This window comes from Anarrhichthys ocellatus, unplaced genomic scaffold, assembly GCF_004355925.1.
Source record: "Anarrhichthys ocellatus isolate YVR2014 unplaced genomic scaffold, GSC_Weel_1.0 scaffold89, whole genome shotgun sequence".
Taxonomy (NCBI): Eukaryota; Metazoa; Chordata; class Actinopteri; order Perciformes; family Anarhichadidae; genus Anarrhichthys; species Anarrhichthys ocellatus.
Window position 1 is genome coordinate 1 of NW_022280119.1, and position 24,621 is coordinate 24,621.

The 24,621-nt window shown below is 41.1% G+C and overlaps 1 protein-coding gene across 2 annotated transcripts in view; it reads right to left on the reverse strand.

Annotated features, from left to right (window-relative positions):
* Positions 1–13: 13 nt before the first annotated feature.
* The window catches only part of LOC116398748 (F-actin-uncapping protein LRRC16A-like), a 54,819-nt gene continuing 30,211 nt past the window's right edge, over positions 14–24,621 (reverse strand). Inside the window, exons 4-23 of one of the 2 annotated variants that reach the window (XM_031875328.1) lie at positions 21,655–21,714; positions 20,426–20,547; positions 19,579–19,676; positions 19,238–19,308; positions 18,800–18,873; positions 18,478–18,553; positions 14,954–15,042; positions 13,669–13,763; positions 13,039–13,125; positions 11,413–11,516; positions 10,721–10,798; positions 10,067–10,143; positions 8,947–9,051; positions 8,394–8,463; positions 7,259–7,270; positions 6,593–6,674; positions 6,359–6,458; positions 5,617–5,671; positions 2,132–2,304; positions 14–1,309 (exon numbers count right to left, since the gene is read on the reverse strand). In XM_031875328.1, the coding sequence (XP_031731188.1) occupies positions 1,237–1,309; positions 2,132–2,304; positions 5,617–5,671; positions 6,359–6,458; positions 6,593–6,674; positions 7,259–7,270; positions 8,394–8,463; positions 8,947–9,051; positions 10,067–10,143; positions 10,721–10,798; positions 11,413–11,516; positions 13,039–13,125; positions 13,669–13,763; positions 14,954–15,042; positions 18,478–18,553; positions 18,800–18,873; positions 19,238–19,308; positions 19,579–19,676; positions 20,426–20,547; positions 21,655–21,714 (1,701 nt within the window). In that variant the 3' untranslated portion in view covers positions 14–1,236. The remainder of the gene's footprint in view (positions 1,310–2,131; positions 2,305–5,616; positions 5,672–6,358; positions 6,459–6,592; positions 6,675–7,258; positions 7,271–8,393; positions 8,464–8,946; positions 9,052–10,066; positions 10,144–10,720; positions 10,799–11,412; positions 11,517–13,038; positions 13,126–13,668; positions 13,764–14,953; positions 15,043–18,477; positions 18,554–18,799; positions 18,874–19,237; positions 19,309–19,578; positions 19,677–20,425; positions 20,548–21,654; positions 21,715–24,621) is intronic. The other variant, XM_031875329.1, reaches the window with a different exon arrangement.

The window sequence follows — 24,621 nt, forward strand, 5'->3', positions numbered from 1 at the left end:
CTCCCACATTGGTCTATTACCAAGCAATGAAGTGGCACCATTAGAGAAGTTACTGATCTGCAAATAGAGGTCACCACACAGTAATCATATTCATATTATGATGGAGGAGATGAATGGATGGCAGGAGGAAGAAATGAAGACACAGTAAAATGAAAAGCAGAAGACACAGAAGAGAGGGTGTTTGGAGGTAAAGGCTGTCAGATGTTGATTGTTTTCAAATTCGAAGGTGAACGGATTCATCTTTGATCAGATATGCCTGCTTCACAATAAACACACACACACACACACACACAGCGAAGCACCACGCCAGGCAACCTGGTCCGCAAACTACTGAAGATTTAACTTCTGTATGAACTGAATAATGATTATTGACATGGCCTACATACTACCTCCGTCAACAGCCTTAAATATCATTTCTTTAATTTTACAACAATAACAAAAATGCTGTTTTTATGGATATAATGGTTGAAAAGTATTCATACAGTAACTTTTAATATCGGTGAATGTAGGAAACGTTGCATGCTTTCTATGTTCACTTTAAAATTCCCACAAAATACGCCCCTCTTATTAAGCAGCATTGAACGTCTGGGCAAACCTCAGAGGAATTTAACGTTGAGCATTGTGAAAGAAAATCTGACAAAAGAGAACAAGAGACGTAAGGAAATTGACTAAAGGCGGCAAAATGCACACATGCACAAACCACTGCACTGCTGAGCAGAATATAGAACAGGGGCAAGAAGGAAAGGAAATTGTTATTTCAATAATGCAATACAGAGACCCAATGGGGAAATACTGTAGGTGGATGTGCTGCTGGGAGAATATGATAAACAGAGAGAGAGAGGGATAGATGTACAGATGTGTCCCAGAAGCTAATTTAGTGAGCGTGTCATTTCACACACAGGGAATATTGAACATTCAGACAGTAGACAAAAATCTGATTTAATCAGTCATTGCTTCTTTGTTGCTGTATTCATTTTCTGGTTTCCTTCCTCTCATCCTCTCTCCTACTCTTCCTGTCTTAACACATCTCAAGGTGTCCCCCTGCTCAGCACAAATGTAAAGGACTGTAGGGCACCGGTGTATGCAAACTGTCAGAATTAAGGTGTAACAGTGCCATGTAACATTCATAGGTTGTCAACATTGCCTTAATAACTGTAACACACAAGCAGACAGTCATCAGCACACAGTCATGCACACGTACATGGACTCAGTATACACAGATACAGACAGAGCTACTCACTTCTCCAGAGCGGCTGCTACATCCTGAAGACCCTGAGGGCTGGTGTTGTTCTTGTCCCACATCACAGTCCTGCACAGACAAACACACTGTGACACAGGGTAACAGAGAGACGATCTACAACATTTTAACTGCCATCAAATGACAAGTAATATCGACTTGTAAATGTTTTTTTACTTCCAATATTGGAATACATGTTTGAACCACACAAGTTCCAATATTCATGCATGTGTTTGAGTGCATATAGGGTCAAATATAAGGGAACCTATGTGGTCTTTTATTGTTTTTGTCTATTTGTCTTTAATATCATTTTATCAGTCAACACCTTATTTTAACCCCTCTTATTTTGCATTTATAGACAATATATAGATCATTTAATAAATGGTTTATCACTGTGGATGTTTTAAGTAGAGCATTTGTGAATGCAACAAAGTCAATAACTTGGTGGGCAACCGTAAGTGGGGGCCAGTGTATGAACTGATAATCAATGACAACACAGTAAAATGCAATTGTAATAATATACAATCTGTCTTCATGGGACAAGTTATAATTGTACGTTAATAACGACCACAGAAACGGTCTTGAGTTCTTTGCCAGGTTTTGATATTTCTTTCTGTGTGTGGACAGATTTTGTCACCATGATAGTAGCACAACCGTGCAAGATGCAGTAACAAACCTTTATAGGTCTGTAGCTGAGATCAAAATGAAAGCCGAACTCTAAGATAGGTGTGGTCCGAGCAAGGGTGCCCGGAAGTAGAGGCGAAAGAAGTGCCCTTGTCCTTAAAATATGTAGCGGCTGGTGTGATCCCATCACAGCATGTTCTCTAGTTACTTATTGTTATTTATGACTGGCAGTCATGTGACACAGCCTTAGAGCCCTGAATGTATACTGACCTGAGTTTGGAGTTGATCTGTAGCGCTTTGGCCAACATCTTGGCTCCCATGTCCCCCATGGCGTTCCCGCTGATGTCTAACCTGGTGAGCGAGGAGTTGCTGCCAAGAGCGTTCAGAACGATGGTCAGATCACTCTTCAGTCTGGAGTCTGCTAGAGACAGAGATGTGAGGGGCTGGGGAGGGAAGAAATAAGGGAGAAGGAAGTGTATATGTGAGGTGGGAGGAGGAGAAAAAAAAAGGTTTTGAGAGAGGGTTAATATTATGAGAACGAGGCATTTAATACTACCATATGACTGTTATATATGATGTGTTTGTGACTGTTAAAAGGACGCAGGACAGTCTTCCAATTCTTATTTGCCTTTTGCATTAGGCGAACATTTAAAAAGAGCTTTCTTGGCCCTTGTTGTACATCACTGCCAACTTTAACAAAAGTTATTGTAATGTATAATGTTGAGAGCATTATTATTCCTTTAAGTAGTGCCAGCATGTTTTCCTGCCAAAGTGTCCTGTATTCACTGTGAATGGGTGCCTGATATCCCTGTGTCTTCTTTTCATTTGGCTTAATTCTCACACTTCCTATGAGAAAGTATGAGCATGCAGTTGAGCACGGTCGTCAGAGCTCAACGCCACTTTTTCATCATTACAAGTGTCTGAAGCTTTTTAAAATCAATCAAAACGTTAAAAAGCAACTTCATCTTGTGCAAATATAACAGTAGTTATACAGCTCTGTTCCTGCAGAGGGTGGTATACTCAAAAGGGCAAACCCTAGTTAAATATTTATCAGAGGATCAAGTGGACCTGCAAGAGACTTTTCTAAAATGTCAGAGGTGTTATCATTCAAAACAGGGCACTCCACAGGGCAAAATGAAAAATTCAGCACTGGATCAAGTAGATTTCTTTGTGATATGAGGGCTTACAAATGTCCAACAGCGCCCGTCTGTTCACCAGCTCTGAGCTGCTCTATGATGCATGTCATTTACACAGCTGGAGACTCCTGGGGGCCATCTTCACAAAACGCGCTGAGGCTAGGCTGCATTCACACCAAATGCAAATTAGTAGGTCCGAACTGGCTGAGTTTGAAGGAACTCCTAAAAATAAGGGCTGTGTCAGTCCTAATTTTAGTGTCTGATCTCATAAATATGACAGATGCAAAAGCGCACAGCGCTGCAAGAAGCACTGCCAGTAAAGGTCTGAATGACGTGCGAGTTACTCTCTAATGAAGCTTCTGTCTATGAAGGAGAGTGATACACTGATTGGATAGCAATGTATGTGTGGCGAAATAGTATCGACATGTCTTGTTTGAGGATGCAGAGAGAATTATTTACTGTTTGCATGTGCTTCTGTGGGGCACAGAGCAAACACTGAACATGCATATTTAAATGGGTACATGTTTATGGACCTGTAGCCGCGGTAATCCTCACTCCAGTGATGCAAAGTAGAAATCACTGGGTTTATAACAGCTGAACAAAAATCTAAATGTCCTGCTGTAGCACAGAAAATCAGTGCACTAACACCATCTGATCATCGCAGTAAATGTGGAAGTAGGGAAGTATACAATGGCAACGTCTGCATGTTGTGCTGCCTGCAAAACGTACTGTCCCTTTCTATCGCTGAAGCAAATGACTTCCAGCAGCTCAGATTCCCAGCCCTTATTAATCCCTAAAATAGTGAAATCATTACTCTGGGCATGTATACATTTCTTGTTTTATAAAACCAAGAAAATTAGAAATTGTAGCCCAAGACATGCAGATAAAAGTGACATTATACCAGAGACAAATGAATCTATTTAATGAATGTGCGTTTACTGATGAGCTGCGTTTATTCTAATGAAACTCATTTATCCTGCAGTGTGTCTGCAGTCTTACTGGTTACTCTTTCACAACCATTAAATGATTGTTATTATTATTGTTAGGTTAGAGAAATTGGGGTTGTACAGTTATTCTACTTTCCCCTTTCACATATCTTCTCTGTATCGTCTTCTCTAACTTCATGCTGGTGAAATTTAGGTTTTTACTGATTTCTTACTGCCATAACAAACCTTAAGATTATGATTACTAGGTCTGGTCTGTGGTTTTGCATGTATTGTAGTTTGTATAAGGGATGAATATATATATATATATATATATATATATATATAAATATAAGAATTACATTTTCTGGTTAGTGATGGCAGTTATGCAGATTCTATTAGTGTCTAATATATGTTGTTTGCTTACCACAGATATATTACACAAGCAAAAAGAGCAATAAAGGAGATGTTGTATTTTGCAGATACCCAGTTTGTTTTTTCTCTTGGGGACTATTTCTTGGCCAAATGAAATTCCTTGAGTCTCCTCCTCTCCTTTCCAGGCAACCAGCTCAGACTTCAGGAAGTTATTGCTGCCGGCCAAGAAAGAGTCCAGGTGCTGTAGATTAAGGTACCATTGGACAGAAACAGGATAGCTATTTTCCAGTCATTATGCTAAGGGTTTCAGTGAGTATGTATGCAAGTGTGAAAAAAAGAGAGAAAGGTGGGAGTATATAAAGTTTCCTGGCAGGGGTGGCAAATATTTTGTGATTTTTTTGTCTCTGTTTTAGTTTTTCTAGTGCTCTCTTTTTTCCGTTTTGGCAGTGGTTACCCTCCTTTCATCGAAGGTCTTATTCCGTCACCCATTCAGAACAGCCTCCAGACCAATCAGCTGTTCTAATAAGATACAAAAAATGACCCTCTCTGTCACATTTCCTACCTACCACTATTACTTTTATTCCTTACTATCCTATCCCACCTAATGAACATTCTTTGACCCTCCACCTTTAACCTCTGCATATCACTTTTTCCCTCCTGTCCTCTCTTTGTATCCTTCCTGCACAGCCAGATAACCAGCTCCTTCAGAAACGCTATCTTCTCATGTATAATCACACACACACACACACACACACACACACACACACACACACACACACCACAGCACAGAGTGGCTCAATAGGACCATCAATCTAGTACATCTGCCTCTGTGGGAGACAATAAAAGGACAGGCACCAGGGCAAAATCTGTGACAGCTTTTATGATGGTGGCAGAGATAAAACTAGTGAGATGGATTGAGGGACAGAAATGAAGGGAGATAGCTAAAACTGGAGAAGATCCCTTTATTAAATGTTCTGTATTTTGGTGGTTTGCCTTTGTAGTGCTGTTGTGTTCCTAACGTTCTGCACCCGATACTTGAAATAGCATGAATATTTGAGTACAGCTCTCATAAACAACATGGTTTCAGTTTAATATGATACTTTATTCATCACTAGGGTGATTATATTCACACCACCCTCCGACAGAGAGGTCAGGGATCATTTGTAGAGCAGCTGGTGGAGATTCAGTGATTTGCTTCAGCTGGATGCTCGCTGATACAGGATTTGAAACTGAGGCGTCTGTTTGGAGGACGTTCTCCGTCACCATTTATCTACTGTCCCTCACAAACGGCAGATGGAGAAGGAAATGAAAAAAAACTCACCGACTCTTCTTCCTGAATCATATGGACCAGGCTGTCCAACACTGGAGCAAGGTTTCTATGTCAGGCAGAAGAAAGACAGGAAGAAAAAATGAGGCGAAAAGGAAGCATGAACATGATAAGCGCACTGAGAGAACAATCTTTTGAGAACTGCACCGCACAGATTTTTCTTTATATACTCAAGTATAGAAAAATCTGCAGAATACACAGTTTCTAGATTAATCTGTGCGAGTCCATCAGGAATGCAACATTTTGTAGTAGGGATTCATTTTTTATGCTTTTATCATGCCGAATGAAAGTTTCCAAGAAACTTACGTGCACATTTCTGGTAAAAACACGATTTAAAGAGATGCTTTTGTGCGATTCTTTGTCGAGATACTCTGTTTATACAGATCTGTCAATTAAATCAACACTGGATTAGTCGACAAAGAGTGTTAGTCCATTAAGAATTTCTTTGGTCGTGGACAGCCCTACTATGTAGATCTCTGGTCATCTTGACCCCTCACTATGTACAGTACATCTTCTAAGTATGTACAGTCCTCAGACTTCCTTGCCATGTGGCATTTATAAGATCAAACATGGCTGACTATTGCATGTTGGTTTGTAGACGGCATCTGACAGAGCAGTCTTTGGTCATCCACAACAGACCGAGCTAAGACACACTAAGCCACAACCAAACCCAACCCAGGCCTAACCACTGAGGTTTCTCTCACAGCCCCGTACTGTACACCTCATCTGTTCTTACTTGGACTTGATGTTGTTGAAGTTCTTCCCCAGAGAAAGGTGTCTGATGGATCGGTTCTTGGCCAACCACACCAGCAGAGTGGACAGGTCCGAGTCCAGGCCTGGAGGTGGAGGAATAGGTTGAGATGATAAGGTTGACTGGTCTTTGATTTTGGTAGCTGCATGCTATTATTAGCATGATGTTGGAATTGAAAGTAAATATATGATACAACATGCATGAAAGCTGCCACCTCACCGTTGTCAGAGATGTCTAGGCTGGAGATGTTCGGGATCTCAGCAATACAACCTTCAAGGATCTGAGAGCCTCCTGACCGCAACTGGGAAGACAGGAGGGCGAATTTTAAACACACACACACGCACACGCACACACACACACACAGTACGTGAGGCACAATATAGCGTATGGCATGTTCATCTAATAACGGTACAGCTAGCCAGAGCTCCTAACACTTTGAATATGCGACTCCCTAACTGCCTGCTGCACGACTACTAGCATGAGACAGCTTTTAGAGAATCCTGCACCAATATTGTGCAGAAGGTTGTACGCATTCAACAATACGAGATTCAACTACTGTATATACATTATGAACCTGAGTACCGCTGTGAAAACAACAAAGCAAGTGGTTTAAATGACAAAATTATGCGTGTAAGATTTTTAGGTGAAACATGCATTTGGTTTCTAACAGACAACTAATAATGGAGACATGCAGGATACAACTTATGAAGAACTTGTGGTTTTATCATAAAACTTAAAATAACAACACAGATCATCCAAAATAAAAATATGGACCACGAGAAGAATAGGATCAGCAGAAAATAAAGCATCTGCCAAAACAGACGTGCAAAAAAAATGAGGAGGAATGAGATGTTAATTATTAAGATTGAGCACATTTGTACTTACACAATGGCCAAGCTTACAGAAGCATTAGGGGGAGAGAACGGCATGTCAGAGCCATGCCAACAATTACCAGCAACAAAACACACAGATGCTTAATACTTCTGTTCTCACCAGTGACGCACACATTTGCATGAAGACACGTAACAGAAATCATATACACAGCCCTTCTCTCGCATGCTGTCAGCCCACTCAAAGCACAGTTTTGGGCCATCTTCACCAAGCGGCTCATTAAGACCTCGCAAAAAAAAAAAAAAAAAGGGCCGAACGCATCATTTCCCCCCACAGCTTCAGTTTGGGAAGATTTCTATGGGAATCTGGAATTGGATTTCCTGTGTAATTTGTATTCATGTGTTATCTTTAGCATTCCCATTGAATCTGCATTGAATCTGCAGCAAGCTGTCTTTTTCTGTTCGAGCAGGGGAGGAGATGAAGGCGAGGAGCTGGTGTGTGTGGGTGAGAGATGTGATGAAACAATTAGGGATGGAAACAGCTCCCCGCCCCCCCGCCCCCGCCTGCTGTCGGCCAAGTATTCCATTATACCGCCTCTTAACAGTGTCACTGGCCTGTCGGGACGGTTTTGGAGTGGATCCTAAAAGGCTGATTGCATTGGATGAGTGTTACCTCCAAACTATTAAAAACCACCCTCTCCAAACTTTAGCTGACAAAGGCACTTACACAAATACCGCTAATACTAGACACAGAAAGAATAAAGGAATACAATCCAGAAGACACAAGCAGTGCCCCAGGAAGAGCCACTGGTTGCCGTCTTTTGATTACTCAGGCTTTCACTGTGTTTTGTAGCATTGTGCTTTAACTGTGTCAGCTGATGCATCATCATTTAATGTTACTACAGCTGAGGGATCTGGGTCTACTCTTCTCTGCAACTGCTCTGGAAACTGTTGTCGCTGCATTTGGTGATACATTTAAAACACTTCCATCTCTACTGAACGGTTGGGGCTTCAGCTCGACAGCTGTCACATTGAGATTTGATTTCAGTGCAGCCACGAGGGAATGATCACTCACGGGCCGACTCACGGGCCGGGTACAAATGCACAGAAAGATCTCAATGATATCTTGACTTCAAATGAAATGATGTATGAGGGAAAATGACTGCTCGGTGCATCTCTGTCGGTCTTACCTCACAGCAGCTGAGATCCAGAGACACGCCCTTCAGATTGAGGTTACTGGCCAGGCCAAGCAGGAGAGCTCTACAACAATATCAATGTAAGCAGTTAAAATAATTATAACTTCAAAAGGTATTAAGAGATTTGAAAAACGTTTCATCAGTAGACTGTTCATTGTTTGTGAATCCAGGTTTCCCTAATTGGTTATATTTTGTTCCATTACGTTTCAATTTGTTTTCATTGGTGAGCATACATGTTTTTTTGCCACTGTCAATATCCAAACTCCAGATACTAATGATGATACCACTTGCAGTAAAATAAACATTAAACTGCAGTCTCCCAGTTAGTTCAGATAAAGCTGCAGCTGCTGTCCTCCAATGCAGCTCCTCACTGTGAAATAGGCTGACAAGACAAGTTTATTCTTACTGTACCTGAAAGTCTGAAAATGCTCAACTTTGAAAGAGGAGACAGGTGATAAAAGGAGATGAGGAACAGAATGTACAGGCGCAGAGAATGTGGGGCAGAAGCTCCGCAGACGCATTAAATGTGAATGAATCGTGCTCTCACTTGAGGGCCTCCGGTGGCAGCTTGGTTCCTGACACGTTGATGGAGCTCAGAGACATGGCGCTGCTGAAGAAGTGCTTAAATGACGGAGGCACCTCTTTGCCTTTCCTACAGAAAACAAAAAGAGAGCAGGAAATACAAATAATGAACAATGAAAAAACATGTCAACAACTTTTCAGACTGTTTAAGCCCTTTTGATCCAACACCAGAAAAGGCTCGATGATGGACGGAGATTCAGGCAAACAATACGTTTGTATTACTCTTACCATGTCCTAAAAGCCTGTGACCCATTTTAGTTTTTATCTGCTGTTTAAGAAACTGTTTTAGCTCCACAAAACAAAGTCCTCAGACAGGATTTTCACAAAGGAGAATCACTCAAGCCCCATTTACTGTACAACCCGTACCCACTTCTGCCACTGTGTCCGCACATTCAATTCCCCTTCTTTCCTTCCACCTCTACCATACTCATGTTCTCTACTCCTCTCTCCATGCCTCCACCTCTCTCACCTAATAACCACCCCCCATCCTCTGCTCCTCTCTCCCCTTGATGAAGTCCTCAACTCCCTAGAGGCACACTGGAAAGAGAGATAATAATTGGAAGAAAACTCCGCCCACCACCCATCTGTTACACACACACACACACACTGCACATTTACAAACCCAGCAAAACACAGGATATTTTTCAACCTGTTTCATCTTGTCTGTAATGGCACTTTGTCAACAGCAGGTGTCACACACCAATATACAGACTTCAGCTAAAAGGAACCGCTGTAACAAGTCTCTCATTTCAGGTCAAATCAACCTTTTAGGGCAAAAAGACACTTTGATGTAGACACATACTACATGTACATGTACTGTCTTACAGAGAAGCTTCAGTGGTGTTATGGGCTAAAAAGCATTGTCTAGTGAGCACATAGTGGATGACAACTTACAGGAGATACAACTCAATATCAACTTTACATTTAGGCCCTGATTTTACAAAAAGATGCAAGTGGTAGTTGTGGATAACTATGGAAGCCATCTTAGCTGTGTGATGGTATTCTGGAAATCTTGCAAATGCACTCTTGACCATCACACGTTTTAAGATACAGATCAATTTAGTGCAACACGGATGGGTTTTTACCTGTGAGGGAAGACGCTCTTTGACACATTAAGAACAGAGAGGTGCTCGACGGAGCCACGCAGCAGAGCTGAGCAAACCTGGAAAGCACACCGAATGTATTAACAGGACATATGAGCTGTATAAACAAGTGTTTGAGTTCTCATGCTTTATTTGGAAAAGTGAAGAAAGCGTTCGCCTGTGTTAAGAAGTGTGTGAATGTATTTAAGTGTGTGAATGTATTTATGTCTGGCTGTTTGTGTAAGTGAGAGAGACAGAATATGATCTAAGAGCTAGTCAATATGTTCAGTGACAGGCTGACAGCTGGCTACATCTCAGACTAATCAATAAGCTGTATTTGGCTCTCAGACCCACATCAATACAGCACATACGGTATTCAGATCACTTCACAAGCAGTATATGGCAACACAGTTTGAGTGGGCGTGTACAATTAGATTACATTCCCTGCAACACCGACATTAATGGCCTGTACTTCATTTTACAATACGGCATAATGAGGGACAACTAGAACTGCACGTTGTTTGCTCACAGAAAGTAATTCTCTCATTCTTCTGCTGGGATTGTTTTGATAGAAATGTGTTATCCATTATCGTATGTCTTTTTACCCGATTCTCTTTTAATAGGCAGGATATCATTTTAGTTTGCCTCCTAACTCACCTGGTCCAATGAGCAGTCAGTGTTGGAGAGGTCAAGGGTTGACAGGCTGTTGGGTTGACCCAGGAAGTGGTAGAAATGCTAAATGTAAAGCAAAACACGACACACATTGTTACAAAGGAGAAGACGATGCCTTGTCAACAAGGAACTTCCTCTACTCGTGTTGATTTGTATACTTTAGAGGCTAGCTGTTTCCAGTCCTTGTGCTAAGCTAAGCTAACCGGCTGCTGGTGCTAGCTTCATATTTACTGTACAGACATGAGAGTGGCATCAGTCTTCTCATGAAACACTTTGACAAAAAAGGGAATATGTGTTGTTCCCTATTCCTCTAAAACTATTTTAGCTTCAGTCCCTGCAGTATTTTAGGCAGCAGATGATACTAACATCTGTGTGTGTATGTATCGTGATTTGTTGTATAGATATAAATACAATATGTCACTGGGATTGGTACGACTGTGTCAGTTAGACTAGATTCTGATTTGTAACCCCACAATAGAAGGTTTCTCTCCTTATCCTTGTATCTGTGCTCTGGACAGATGTTGAATTTCCCAAGTCGATGCTCTCCTACAGAGTGACATGCTAACTGATTTATAACGGTCTGCAAACGCCTCCACACATCCGCAGCACTGAACTGTTTCAATCGATTGAGTGTTATTGCTACCAGCGCTAAAATGGATTAGAAACTGTGTTTGTACCTGCATGTCGTCTCCTCGGAGGACATTCCCTGAGAGGTCCAGATGGACCAGGCTGCTGGGGATGGACGGGTTGGCACTCAGTGACTGACAAAGGCTGTTCACCCCTGCAACACACACACACACACACACACACACACACACACACACACACACACATGCAATGTCAGCATTATCCCAACCCTCAAGCCTCCTGTTTTGACAGCGCACGAAGGAAATATCAGTGGGTGAAAACAGGAAAGAACGGGATCAGAATGTAGAGTGACTGCATGGAAAGGGAAAAGAGCAAGCCTTCTCATGGTGGTGTAAATGTAATGCTGCACCTTTCTCACTGTAAGTCTATGTTAAGGATGAGGCGTTTTTAATTTTATGTCACAAGAAGATATATCAAAATAAATTCATTAAAGGCATGACGCCAACATCAAGCTCTCAACAACCTCATGAAGTGCTGCTGTCTCAAATGTTTACGACGTGAGAGACAGAGATTATATGCACGTCTTGGCATGCATGGATTTCTATTGTGTGCGTGTGATGTCGTTATTCTCTGCGTACAACCTCTGACCCCGTGTCAAGTCTATCACATGGCTGACACACTGAACTAGCAGTGAATCAAGGTGTGACTGTCAAATGACGGACTCGACAGAGATAGAAAGCTGAGAACAGATGAAAAAGGAGAAACTGAAAAATACACAGAAATAATAAAGATGAGATAACAAGAGAGACAAGATTTCTGCAATGGATGCAAACATTTCAACATTTTCAAGTAACATTGAACTGGAATTCACAAGATCAAATGATGGATCTACTTCAGATTTATCAGAATCAGTGCTAAAAAAGAGGAAAATATCCTCAATGCTTTGCTTTTGCTCGAAGCATTGGGGGCTTTTGGGGTTTGGATTATAGACCGGGCCTTTAGCTAGACGAGCAGGGCTCAGTTTAAGCAGAGCAGCCCTCTCGCTAACCCTACACTGTGAAATATGATAGCTCTTTATTGATTGCCTGAGAGCAGAGCATGTTTACAGAGGGTCCCTAAAGACGGTGCCCGATGCGTTTAGTTTGGGTGAGAACCAAGAAGAAATTTGACCTGCAAGTGGTTGTTGACAGCTGACTACATTTAATCTAGAAATTATAACAAGAATGACAACAAATCCCCAGCATTTTTTGTTGTTGCAGAAAAGCAATCAGCCCTTTCATAGAATTTCATTAAAGGCCATTACTGCAGAAGGATTTTTCCATCATGCCAAGAAGTTACGGCTCTACTGATTGAAGGAAAGTGGTCTAGTAAGCAGTATTTATGCAAATAAAAAACATGAATACTGTTTACAGATTGTCTCTTCTGCACACTCACACATTACAAACACTACAACACATTTTTCTTCCTCTCCCTCTCTCACTCACAGTGTTGCAATAATTAGGTGTCATTAGCATCCCAGCGGTAGGTGTGATTAGATTTGTGGAAGATGTGGATTGTGCCTGATGACAGGCGCTCACGTAAATTAGAGAGCAGGCTGATCACAACACAATATTAGTAATATTTTTTGTAATTGAATCATTTCAAACAACTCCATTTCAAAACTGCATATGTTTTCATTCATCATGTATTAGGAACTGTATATATATAGCACATACCTTTGGGTGATAGTGAGGTTTTGGAGAAGTTTAAATGCTTGAGCCCCTGACGAAGTTTGGCAAACTGAGCTCCCAGGGAGGAGATACCTGCAGCAAGGGAGAGGAAACAGTCATAGTGACTCGTGAACAGACAAAATATTAATTCTATACACAGAAACAGAAACTATCAAAGCAAAATTACTCCGAGCCCAAATGTCTAAAATAATATGGTATAATTTTGTTTAAATAAGAGAACATTCAAAAGATCACTGTGGTAAATTTCACAAGATAAAAAATAAGCCAGAGATGTAAACCCCAGAAATCTGTCGTACATTTGGTGGAATGTGTCATTAATTCATTAGAATAGAGGTGATGAAATATTAAACTTGTTGCTCTCACTGCACTGTAACCAGTGAATAGAAAAATCAATACACTCTACACATGTGACAGGCTGTGGTGTATATAGTATACATGAATAATGCACATTTAAGAGTTGGCAAGCAAAATCTGAATGTTCAATGTCTTCAATATTTTGCTTCGGTAGGAGATTTACCTTTCTGACCAGATGTAGAACAGAGCCGTTTAGAACAAAGTACAGTTGAGAGTATAACAGACCGCAGACATTAGACTACATTAGAGCAGACATCTCACCTCTGTCCTCCAGTGCGTTGTTGGCAAGATTAATGGTGGTGAGTCCTGAGCTGGGGTTGTGGGCCAGGGCAGCAGCTAGCTTCTGGGCAAAATCTCTAAAGTGTGGGAAAGAGTGTAGCCGTTATGTGTGTATGACCAATGTACAGTACGTGTGTGCAACCTATCAAAAAGGTTTAGCAACATAAATATAATTTGGCCAAAGCAGAACAGCAAGAGCAGAATAGAAGTGAATCGGCCTTTTTCACAGAACACATTTTGACATGTCACAGTAGGAAAAGCACAGTTGTAATTAATAAAATGAATAGTGGCTGCATTTAGTTGCTAGAGTGTCCTGGTATTGTGCATGTTGGCCCACACTGCCATGGCTTACTGGAAGACTTAAAACAGAGCCATCGGCAGTGTTATTAGTAATACCTGTATTTAAACTATGATGATAAGTCAATCAATTTCACATTTCACATAAGTCAGACTTTTGGTATTCTATATATAATGCTATAACGTTTACTTTTGTTGCAGGCATGTGTCTTAGTATTGTATTTCCATAAAGTTAGGGGACCTATGATTGTTTAAAAAGGGCTAAAATTGATGCGACAGGGTGAAATATCCTGAATTTTTGTTGCTATATGCTACCATAGAAATAGAATAGGAATAGAATGGATATTGAACTTTTTTTCCGTGGTTATTTGACTAGTACAAAAGAAAATGCAGATTTTTGTTTGTTGTTATGGTGACAATGCGCATCAGTGTTGTCCCAGCCCGGCGGGAAGAGAGCGGACGCAGCTCCGGAGATTGATGGCGGGCTAGTAGCTCTGTAACTATGCTTTAATGCTACACTGGTTACAGAAAACGAGCCCAAAAAAAAGATTTCACTTACCTGGCGAAAGCAATGTGCTTTTCTACGCTGTGACTAGAGTGTGTGGATGAAGCATTACATTTTACTCTGCTTTGTAACGTTCCTACTCCACTGCTCATTTAAGTCGTAAAATGGCCCCTCTTACCATCCTGCTACGTTGATTTGAATGAGATTGTCCCTTCAACTCCTTTTTCTATTTCTATGGATCCTATATTTCCCATAATGCAAGACAGCGTCTTTGATTAGACCCTTTCTGTCTGGGAAACGCCAACACTTCTCCACAGCAGCAGTTGGTAAAACAGGCTATCTGCTAAAAACGTGTCGTCTCCAAGTGATTGCACTGGACTCATTGTCTCACACAAAGCTCTGCCAGCAGTACTCTTCATTATGAGTTCATTGACCTTGCCCTTTTAATAGTTTGCACTATCTCACGTTTTGAGTCCTGCGTTGTCCAGAACCAACTCTTCCAGTCGACTGGAGCGAGACACTACCCGAAGGATCTGCTCACACACATCTGCAGACTGAAGACACACACGTACATGTACACAACACAACACAGATGTCAGAAAAAAACTAAAAAAAGATTTGTTATACATCATTTTGCAGCTGGTATAATTTAGACAAAAAACACCTCTAAATTGACTCCAGGTTTTTTGTTAGTGCTTGATAAAACAAGTGGACAGTAAGGGTGATATGCAAAGATGGAGATATAATGTTACATATTATGAGTCGCCCGCTCACAGCAGTATCTCAGCTTTTAATCAAAAGCATGAAAATATACTAATTAACTGAACCAGCTTCGAGGATTAAAATGCACTTTTTATCTCGAACAGCAAAGCTTGGATTGAAACATTCAAGGTCAGAGAAATAACAAAGAAATTCACTTTTGGGGAACATGATTCCCTCAAGTGTTCGTGTGAAAAATTCTGTTAAACTGCTCTTGGAAGTTGTTCATGTATGCTGATTAAAGCAGCCCTGCAGAACGTTAGAAAATCCCCAGCATGCAAGTGAATACCGTCTCTTTCGTTAAAGACCATTCATGCGTGACAAGCAGAGACTGGGGATAGCCGACTTTAGTCACTTTAGAGGGAGACAAGTTCTCTCACTTCTGTGTTCTCAACACTACAGGATAGACGGTCGGGGGAGCAAAGGCACTTATATTTAGACAAAATTAAAAATTCAACAGTTGGACGTCCGTGCGCTACCTAGATGTTCACTGACCCACTTCACTGTTCGCTGCGTCATACTCAGACATGTAGACAAACACACATCCTGCAGCAACTGCAGTAACTCTGATTACTCTACGCTAATTATATGCACTGATTCATAACACAAACATTTTTAGTCATACACACTTTACTGGACCATTGTTTGGTTGTTATTCTTGGTAATTGGCATTAATGCTACAAGGGCCTGTCTCTCCCAGCAAGCAGTCTCAGTTTGGCCAAAACACTGCCGACATTGTCCCACACTGTTATCTACAGTGAGGGGGAGAGAAAGGAGAAAAGGAGAGAGGGGTAATGGAGGGACAAGAGAAGGAGAGATAGAAGAAAAGGACTGTTGTTCACATGTTTACTCTCTGAAACTGTGAGTATTACAGAAAAGCAATAAAAATGATGGAGGGCAATGAGGGATGACACATAATACAGAAAAAGCAGATATGAGGGTAGTGAGGGATGAAATGGAGAAAAAGAAAGGAGAGAGGAGTCAGTCGTGGAGTAGCAGATAGAGAGGGAACATACAAAGGAGCCTGTATTTTCACAATACAAATGTTGCGTACAGCACATTTAACACCCATTAAACAAGAGCCTTGTCATGCTGTGCTGTTCTGACCCCCAGCCTGCTGAAATACAACACATACTGTGCGATCATGAGGTAATCAGGAGGCAAGTGCTCTTTTATCACTGCTCTCCCTTCCTTTTCCTCTCCTCCTCTCTCATTTTATGGCTCAGCATCTTGATTAGACCACAAGACAAACAGCCTGATTGAACTGAGGATGAGCAGCATAATCCCTCGCTGTGATGGCCGGCTGCGTTTGTGCGTGAGAGAGTGTTTGTGCGGACATGTGTGTGTTATATTATTCAGTCCACTGCGCTGGGAGATTCCTTATCTGCTTGGCTGAGATGGTTAGACTTGTAATTTAAGCCTGAGACTTGTGCATTTCATGTTTCACACTCACTTCTTCTTTTCTTTTTCTTGCTGCTTTATGACATTTGTTTTTTAGATTCTTCTCTATGCAGCTGTACACAGTTATACAGATACACTTGTTCAGGCTCATTGTTGCCCTTGAGTTGAACGTTTTCCATGCCAAAAGATTTGGCGACCAGCTGGAAATGTCTAGTTCCTCTTCAGTTCATCTCCTGCTTTGACTTCATTCGTTAGATCTGATCTCTTTCTTGATACCTCCTGACTCATTTCCTTATTCATCTGGCATCTCACTCATTCATTCTGTCCACTGACCTCTCCGCTGGCCTCATGGTTCTGTCAGCACTTACCTTCTTTCACTCTGTTTCCTTCTTATTCTTCTTTCTAAGTTGTTACTGTTTCCATTGGCACAGGATCAAAACAACTCAAAATTACACTCCAGAGCACATCCATGCAACCCTTGACTTTCTATTATCACCATATAAACATGCACACACATGAAATAATAGGAAAATAAGACAGAAGTTTCCTTAAAAACACCCAAAAGAGTTTCTGTTGCATTAAACAGCAACCATAAATGCACACAAAATCTGCCTCTTTGCACAAACACAAGCGGCATGTATGGCTAACATCACCGAAACCACCCGAATAAAACACTGTGAATAAACATGTGCTGAAACCTTCCCAGCACAGAAGCCTGAGGGTCCATTATAATACACACTAATCTGAGACAGAAAAGACACACGTTGGTGCACATGTGCCCGTGTGAGTATTTGAGCCTAAATATGCACATGGCACGGCGAGGGGCAGGATTTTAAAATTCAATACAAAAGGAATAGTCTGTGACGGAGGCGTGAGATAATTGTTTGGACTGAGGAGGCTGCGTGTGGTAATTGGTAAGACTGAGCGAAGCCTTGAGACGGGGAGTTGGTAATGGAGTGCTGCAGGGGGGCAGCAGCCTGAGACATTGAGCCCCTTTGTTTCGTTAGGATTAAGAGTCTTATCACACGAGAACATTGGACTGATCCTCAGTCAACAGACAGGAGGGGACGATGGAGGAAACAAAGAGAAAATATTCTGTACAGGGAGATACATACAGGTAAATAGTTAGGCAAAGGTAGAGTGAGAGACGTGTAATGTAGTACTTTATTTAGAAGTTCTGACCTTTAACTACAGGCCAGTTTTTAACGACCATAACACCAATACAATTCAGACTTCTGCTTTTCATCAGAATTGGGAGTACAGTATGCCAATTCTCGTGTTAAACAGTAACCCTCTCCTTTAACTATCGAAACTAATTATCATCCATGCTTGCAGCGTGGCTCTATGGATCTCAATGTCAGCCTGTTGGTTGGTCGGTCGGCCTGTCAGTCCACCCCAGTCCCCCACTTTAGCCCAGGCTCAAAACTTTAATCTGTCCAGCACTTTGGTTTAATAAATACCAGCAAAAGTAATGATACGCCCAAGAGACGCAGGCCCGTCCGCAGTTCTCACCCCATGTTTTACTGTATGGGAAAAATAAGTGCAGTAAGGAAGTGAGAAGCAGGACCTTTACAAACGTTAGAGGAATAGAGAACAAACTGACAAGCAGGTAGACAGGGAGAGACACATCTGTCCGTCTATCTTAAGTGGTGATGCTCCTCACAATTTAACTCTGAGATGGGATTATGTCTGGATTATTTTGCCGTATTGTGGCAGCAGACTAACACTGTGATAATGTTCACTCAACGTAATGTACGGTGATGTACAAACTGAGCCGACATGATTAGTGAACAGACGCGAGGAGGATTTTCAGAAAAGGGGGTACTTACCAGTTTGTAGTCCTTGGTGGAGAGCTTGGTGAACCACTGATTAAACTCCAGCACTGCTATTATTGCCACCAGATCCCTGAGGAGGAAAGAAAAGGCCACAGCTGCAACTATATATTGTTTTTCATCAATGCCACCTTAATTTAGTGTTGACTTCAGCAAATTTTTACTTGAAAATAAATCATGTCAGACCTGCAACAGCGCTCTCATCTTTTAGTTTAGTGTTTCTCTTATCCCAAGACATGCGTGCAATGCTTTTCCTATTACGTGCTATATTCTTATATTTGATATATATGTTTTTATATTTTTCTGTGCCAACACTCACCTGTTCTCCAGATGGCTGAAGTCCTGCAGGTTGAGTTCTCTGGTGTCTTGTGTCAAATAGATGGTGTCCACATCCTGCAAAGGAAACAATTAAACAAAGCGAGTGTTAACAAACATGGCTGTTAGCAAAAAAAACACATCTCCTAGCAATTACTTGATGAGACATAGAAACACATAGAAACAAGCAAGTGCACAGAGCAGATGAAACATATACAGTACGGAAAGAGTCATTTTTATTTGGGAGCAACACCATCAAAAAGATTTTGAGAAATCTAAAGATATGAAGGAGACTGGTACTGTATTCATACTGCTGTGGCTATCCTATTCATCAAACGGCTTTATTCAGTTTCCTGTCAGCCAGGCAACAGCACTGACGCACAGTTGAACCAGGATCTGTCAAAGCTGTGCCTCTGCACAAAGGAATGCAAACAATACTGACCCACTGCACCTCTTCCTTGTAAGGCAGCCCCAACCAGTCACAGACACATCTGTACATCTGAGAAAACCCCCCTGTGCAGAAAGAGAGAGAGAGAGAACACAACAAAGAAATATAAATAACAGAAAATGTTGGCATCTTAACAGAGAACTGTGGGATGTGGATTGGGCAAACATGCATGTAATTTCAAACAATTTTATCACAAATGACAATTGCTTTCATCCACCATGTAAAACTACTATATCGTTGATCTAAACTCACTGTACAAATGACTGTAGCCCCCCAAAACACACACACACACACACACGCACACACACACACACTGTAGAGTCACAAATTCTTACCACAAGGTCCAGGCTCAGCAGGCTTGTTGTTCTCCCACAGAGTCTGCAGAGAGATCAGCCTGTCTGGAGGCTCCATGCAGAGCTTCTTCATCACTTTACTGGGAAGAGAATACAGATTGAAACATAATTTAGTCATCCCATTTCTACATTTCCCAAATATTGTCGCTGGTGAAAATGTTCAAAAGCCTATAATCTTTTTAAAAGCTTCTAAAACAAGCAGCTCCAGGCTATTTTCTTACTGCCTTACTTGTCAGTGGTCATTTCTGAAAGAAGGAAGTTGCTGAGTGCTCCAATATGAACTACATTTAAATAAACTACACATTTAAATTCTAATTTAAAAAACAACAAACATGTGATATTCAATGCAGCGTTAAGTTGACTGCAGCTCAAACATAAAAACATCAGCCTCTCTGTCCAGTCAAAGACTTTGTCCTGTTTGCAAGACGAGGTTATAAAAGTTTATGGTTTTACATCTGCAATCATTTCTGCATTCATATTCATGCTTCCTGTTCTCAACAAAACATATTAAATGAGATTCACATCCTCATTATGAGATGACATGTTAGATGCACGTTTTTTTGGACATAAAATACAGTATACTGTAGCTGTGACTCAACCGTAGCGCCTTCTAGAGATCTGACTGTTGCACCTGGTTAAACTCTCGGTGTTAGAAACATGAACAGATATTTTTTAGAGCACCCACGCAGAGATTTATAATGGAAATACTGTCGGATTAATTAAATACATCTTTATTAGGAATGATTCAAATTTTCTTTACATGACTGAAACATGACCACGTGAATGGTTTTGTTGCACCCGATCAAACACGCATGTCGGTGTAACTCACCTTGGTTGTAGACCGGGACATATCCTGAGCAGACAGTTCCCTATGTGAGCGACCACCTCATTGACCTCCTCTGTAGAGAGCAGCTTCAGGGAGAAGGAGCCACGCTCGTACTCGATGAACAGCTAAAAAGGACACGTCATTAATTAGTGATGCACACCAGCATGCATGGTTTCACCTAAACCCGCTTCAACCACAGTTCTACTTCTTCAGACTAGTTAATCATCTTTCTTTATTTCATCCACTGAGTCTAAATAAAATCAACCAAATAAGAATAGTGTGTTGGCAGTGAAAGGACTTAACATGAATTCATTATGTGTCTATATTTATGTGACTTTCATATTCCACTTTTCTGCCCGTCTACTCCGCTGAATCTACCCACCAATAATATAATTCACAAGAATAAAACCAACACATCCATCTGTCAACTCAACCACATCTACATCCTACATCTTTGTCTTCAGTAAAAGTGAAGATTTCACGACATTTATTTAAAACTGTCTGACCACTTCAGTGCTCACTGCAATTATGCAAATGCTGATGTTAGGCGATACATGCTTCATCTATAGGCCAACATTAACATAATCCTTGCTGATACTTACAAAACATGGGAGACCATCAGTCAAGATATTAAGAGGACTGACATCTCTTGAGATGAGTGTGAGGGAGGTTCAGCTGCGGGAATGATCTGTTTTTTGTTGTGTCTCGTACATTAATCATGTTTTAAAGATTATACTTGCATATTTTTCTTTCCATCCACTCAGTGGACTCACTGTCTACCACTGTAGTAAATATCTGTTGTGATTAAAGGCGCTTGAACTGGATAAGTTGGGTTCAAGTACCCGTATCAGCAAACAGCCATCATGCTCAAGTGTCCCTGAGCAAGACATTTAAGGCTAAGCTTCTGCAGCATCCCTTCACTGAAGAGGACTCTGACCTTTGACCTCAACAGAGAGGAGGGATGAATAAAATATGCATTAATATTTTATTCATTTACACATCAATTTGTTTTTTAAAACAGAGCTGCATGCTGTAGAGAGTGAGGGACTTTAGAGGATGCAAGGCTAGCAATTTCCCTCTGCTTCCAGTCTTTATGCTAAGCTAAGTTCCCTTTTGGCTCTAGCTCCATACTTAACACAGAGACACAAAAGTGGTATCAATCTTCTCATCCAACTCTCGCCAAGAAAACAAATGAGTGTAATGTTGTAATGCTTTAGTGATAGGTTCTTTACCTGTGTAGGCTTGTTACAAGCAATCCCCTGGATCTCCAGATAATTAAAGGAGTGTTCCACCTAAAACAGAGCACAGAAATCACCATTAAAATACTTAGTTATGGCCTCTTAACATCCTAAAGATCAGACGAGAGACAATGAAAGAGATATTCAAGTTCGCTAGTTTCAATTCTTCTTCATTACAGCATGATGTTCATTTAGTAAATTATGGTCCTATTTAGAGTGAAATAGACCATAAAGCCAGGTATGCTTGAGGGAAGGCTACCTTGTGATTGACAGGTCATTACCCGGGCAACATCCGGTCTGTGGGTTTGCTCGTGTTTTTGTCTTACAACTTTAGCTCTTTCACAGTGTGTTTTCAGTTTATGAAAGTTAGTTGTAACCTTTTTTTTGGTAGCCTAAAAATGTCTTATTCAGCATTCGGTTGTACTTAGCTCCACCCTCTCGTGTTACTTCTGTTTGCAAAAAAACCAAGATGGCGACGGCCAAAATGCCAAACTTGAGGCTTCATAATGGCAGTCCACAAACTATTGAGTGACGTCACGGTGACTACGTCCACTTCTTATAAACAGTTTACGTGTGCTTGTGTGAGAGGAGTCTGTGAGAGTAATTGTGTGTATAATAACAGCAGTCTAGTACAGTGACTGTCTGTCTGAGGAATGTTGTGAAAAGATATGTCTGTTCCATAATGAATAGGTAGGGATGCAGTCATTTCCTTTTCTTATTTCTCTTTGCTCCTGTGCAGACTTCTTTATCACTGACTAACACATTTATGTGTTTTTTCTGGGCAACATTGGACACATTTGGTATGGGGGATGAGATCCTGTCCTTAATTGTTGAGCTAAATCAGCTCTTTAATGAGTATTTCATCTCTGCCGGCTGAATTCATTTAAAATGCAACCACTATGGGATGCACTGCTCATTTCCTTGCTCATTTGCAAGAAAGCATTTGTTCTGAATTGCTTGTAGTTTTATGAAGAGAAGACACAATAGAACATTGTTCTTCCTGAAATGTCTGAATTGAGAGTAAGAAAAAGGCCTCCGCTTCCTTCTTCTATTCACCTCCAGAAATACCTGTACTTTTCAAGCCAAGACAGGCTACAGACAGCCATCCGTACTTTCTATTTCTTTTTCAAGAGACAATTTCAAGACAGAGAAAAGCAGCAGCCTGCCTTTCCATACCAAAAAAAGGAAAGGGAAAGATCTGCTTTAATGTGAGAGGGTGGAACCTCTCACGGAGCTCACAGTTTTCCTCTCTTTCTTTTCCTCAAACACAGACATATAGTACGGTGCCTGAAGGCAGGCCAGGGAGCAAGGCCAGACTATTCCAGGTGGGCTCAGTGTTCCTGAGGCTTGGCTCAGAGATGAGAGGAGGGAGAGGATAAGCAGACTGTCTGTCTTCTGACAGACAGTGTGTGTGTGTGTGTGTGTGTGTTTATTTCTTGTGGTTGAGCACTCATGTTCGGTCTACGAGCTGAAAGAATTCCACAAGTACCACAATTGTTAGTACAATGTAAACAAGCACACACATCATCATTTCCATCCCATAATTCAATTATATGGGCTGATTATCCAAAAGGCATTAGCTGTTACAGCCTTACTTTATCTGGTTGGACCATAGCTTACAGTATGGTGGCTAATGTAAGCAAACCTTAGGTAGATGCAACTGTATAACTGGCATTACGAAATCATCAAGTATAGGAGGCTACATACTATATTACAGTTTATTACTTGTGTCTTATTACACACACACATTTATTTAATGTGAAAACACCTAGGTCTAGCATAAAGACTGGTACAGTACTACAGTAGACAAGTACAAGTAGTACAGCAGTATATATTGTTTTGATACGTGCATTGCAAACTATTAGTTGAATGTTACAATATGCAATAAACAGCGTCCAAATCAGTTCATTTTATTCAGCCAGTAAATGGCAAAATAGCAAACCAAATTGATGGCCAAAGGCAAGACCTCATGCTGGGAGGTGTAGGGAGGAACCAAATAGCGTTCACTCAATCGTTCAGTGTCCGTCTGTCACTTTAACCACTCTCCTCCACTTTTGTTTTTGTTGTATTTTCATGGACAGCTCAACTTTGAATGTGTTCATGCAGAGGTTAGTTTGGTGTGCAGAGAGAATGGGTTTAGGATTAGAGATGGTGGACATTAGGATGCTGTTGCATTGAGCAACGACAGTAAACTGTAGATGTTGGGATTTATAAACGTGTCTGTAAGTGAGACGCTGTAAATGCTCTCTGTGATCTTTTGTTTCATAAACCACAATTATAACATAAAGCAGAAAGTAGAGAGAGATAAAGACAGAGTGTACAGGTATGTAATATTAACAGCAACAAGAGGCTACAGAAAAAGCAAAGAGGCAAAATGGAAGAAACAATGAATGAACGTGTGTGTGTGTGTGTGTGTGTGTGTGTGTGTGTGTGTGTGTGTGAGAGAGAGAGCATGTGTGCATGTTTGGGATGAGATACTGACAGAGTGTGAGGCCCTGAAGCTCCTCAAAAGGAGCCAATTGGAGGCACAGACACAAAAGACCCCGATGAGAAGTGCATGAGAGGGCTACAGGGGGATTCCAACTACTACTGAGAGAGGAGAGATACACAGTAATGTGTTTAACTACTGCAATATGTTTACTTTAATATCAAAGCTGTGGGCTCAGAAGAGCATTCCTGCGAAAATCCCCTCTAACTGATTGTTGTCTTGTGTGTTTTCGATGCATCTCTGGGATCGAGACAGAGATGCGTCTAACATATGATGGATCAAACGCAGCGTCTACAATACATTCAGATGGCCAGAAGCATAAACCAACACCCAACACTGTCTCAGCTTTGATCCAACAAAAAACGTAAACTAGAAACTGAATCTACGGCCGACTCATACAGTCAATAGCTCATGTGCTGGAACAGTGAGCAGAGGCTAATCTTCATTTGCATTTGACTCCTCTCCACTGTAAT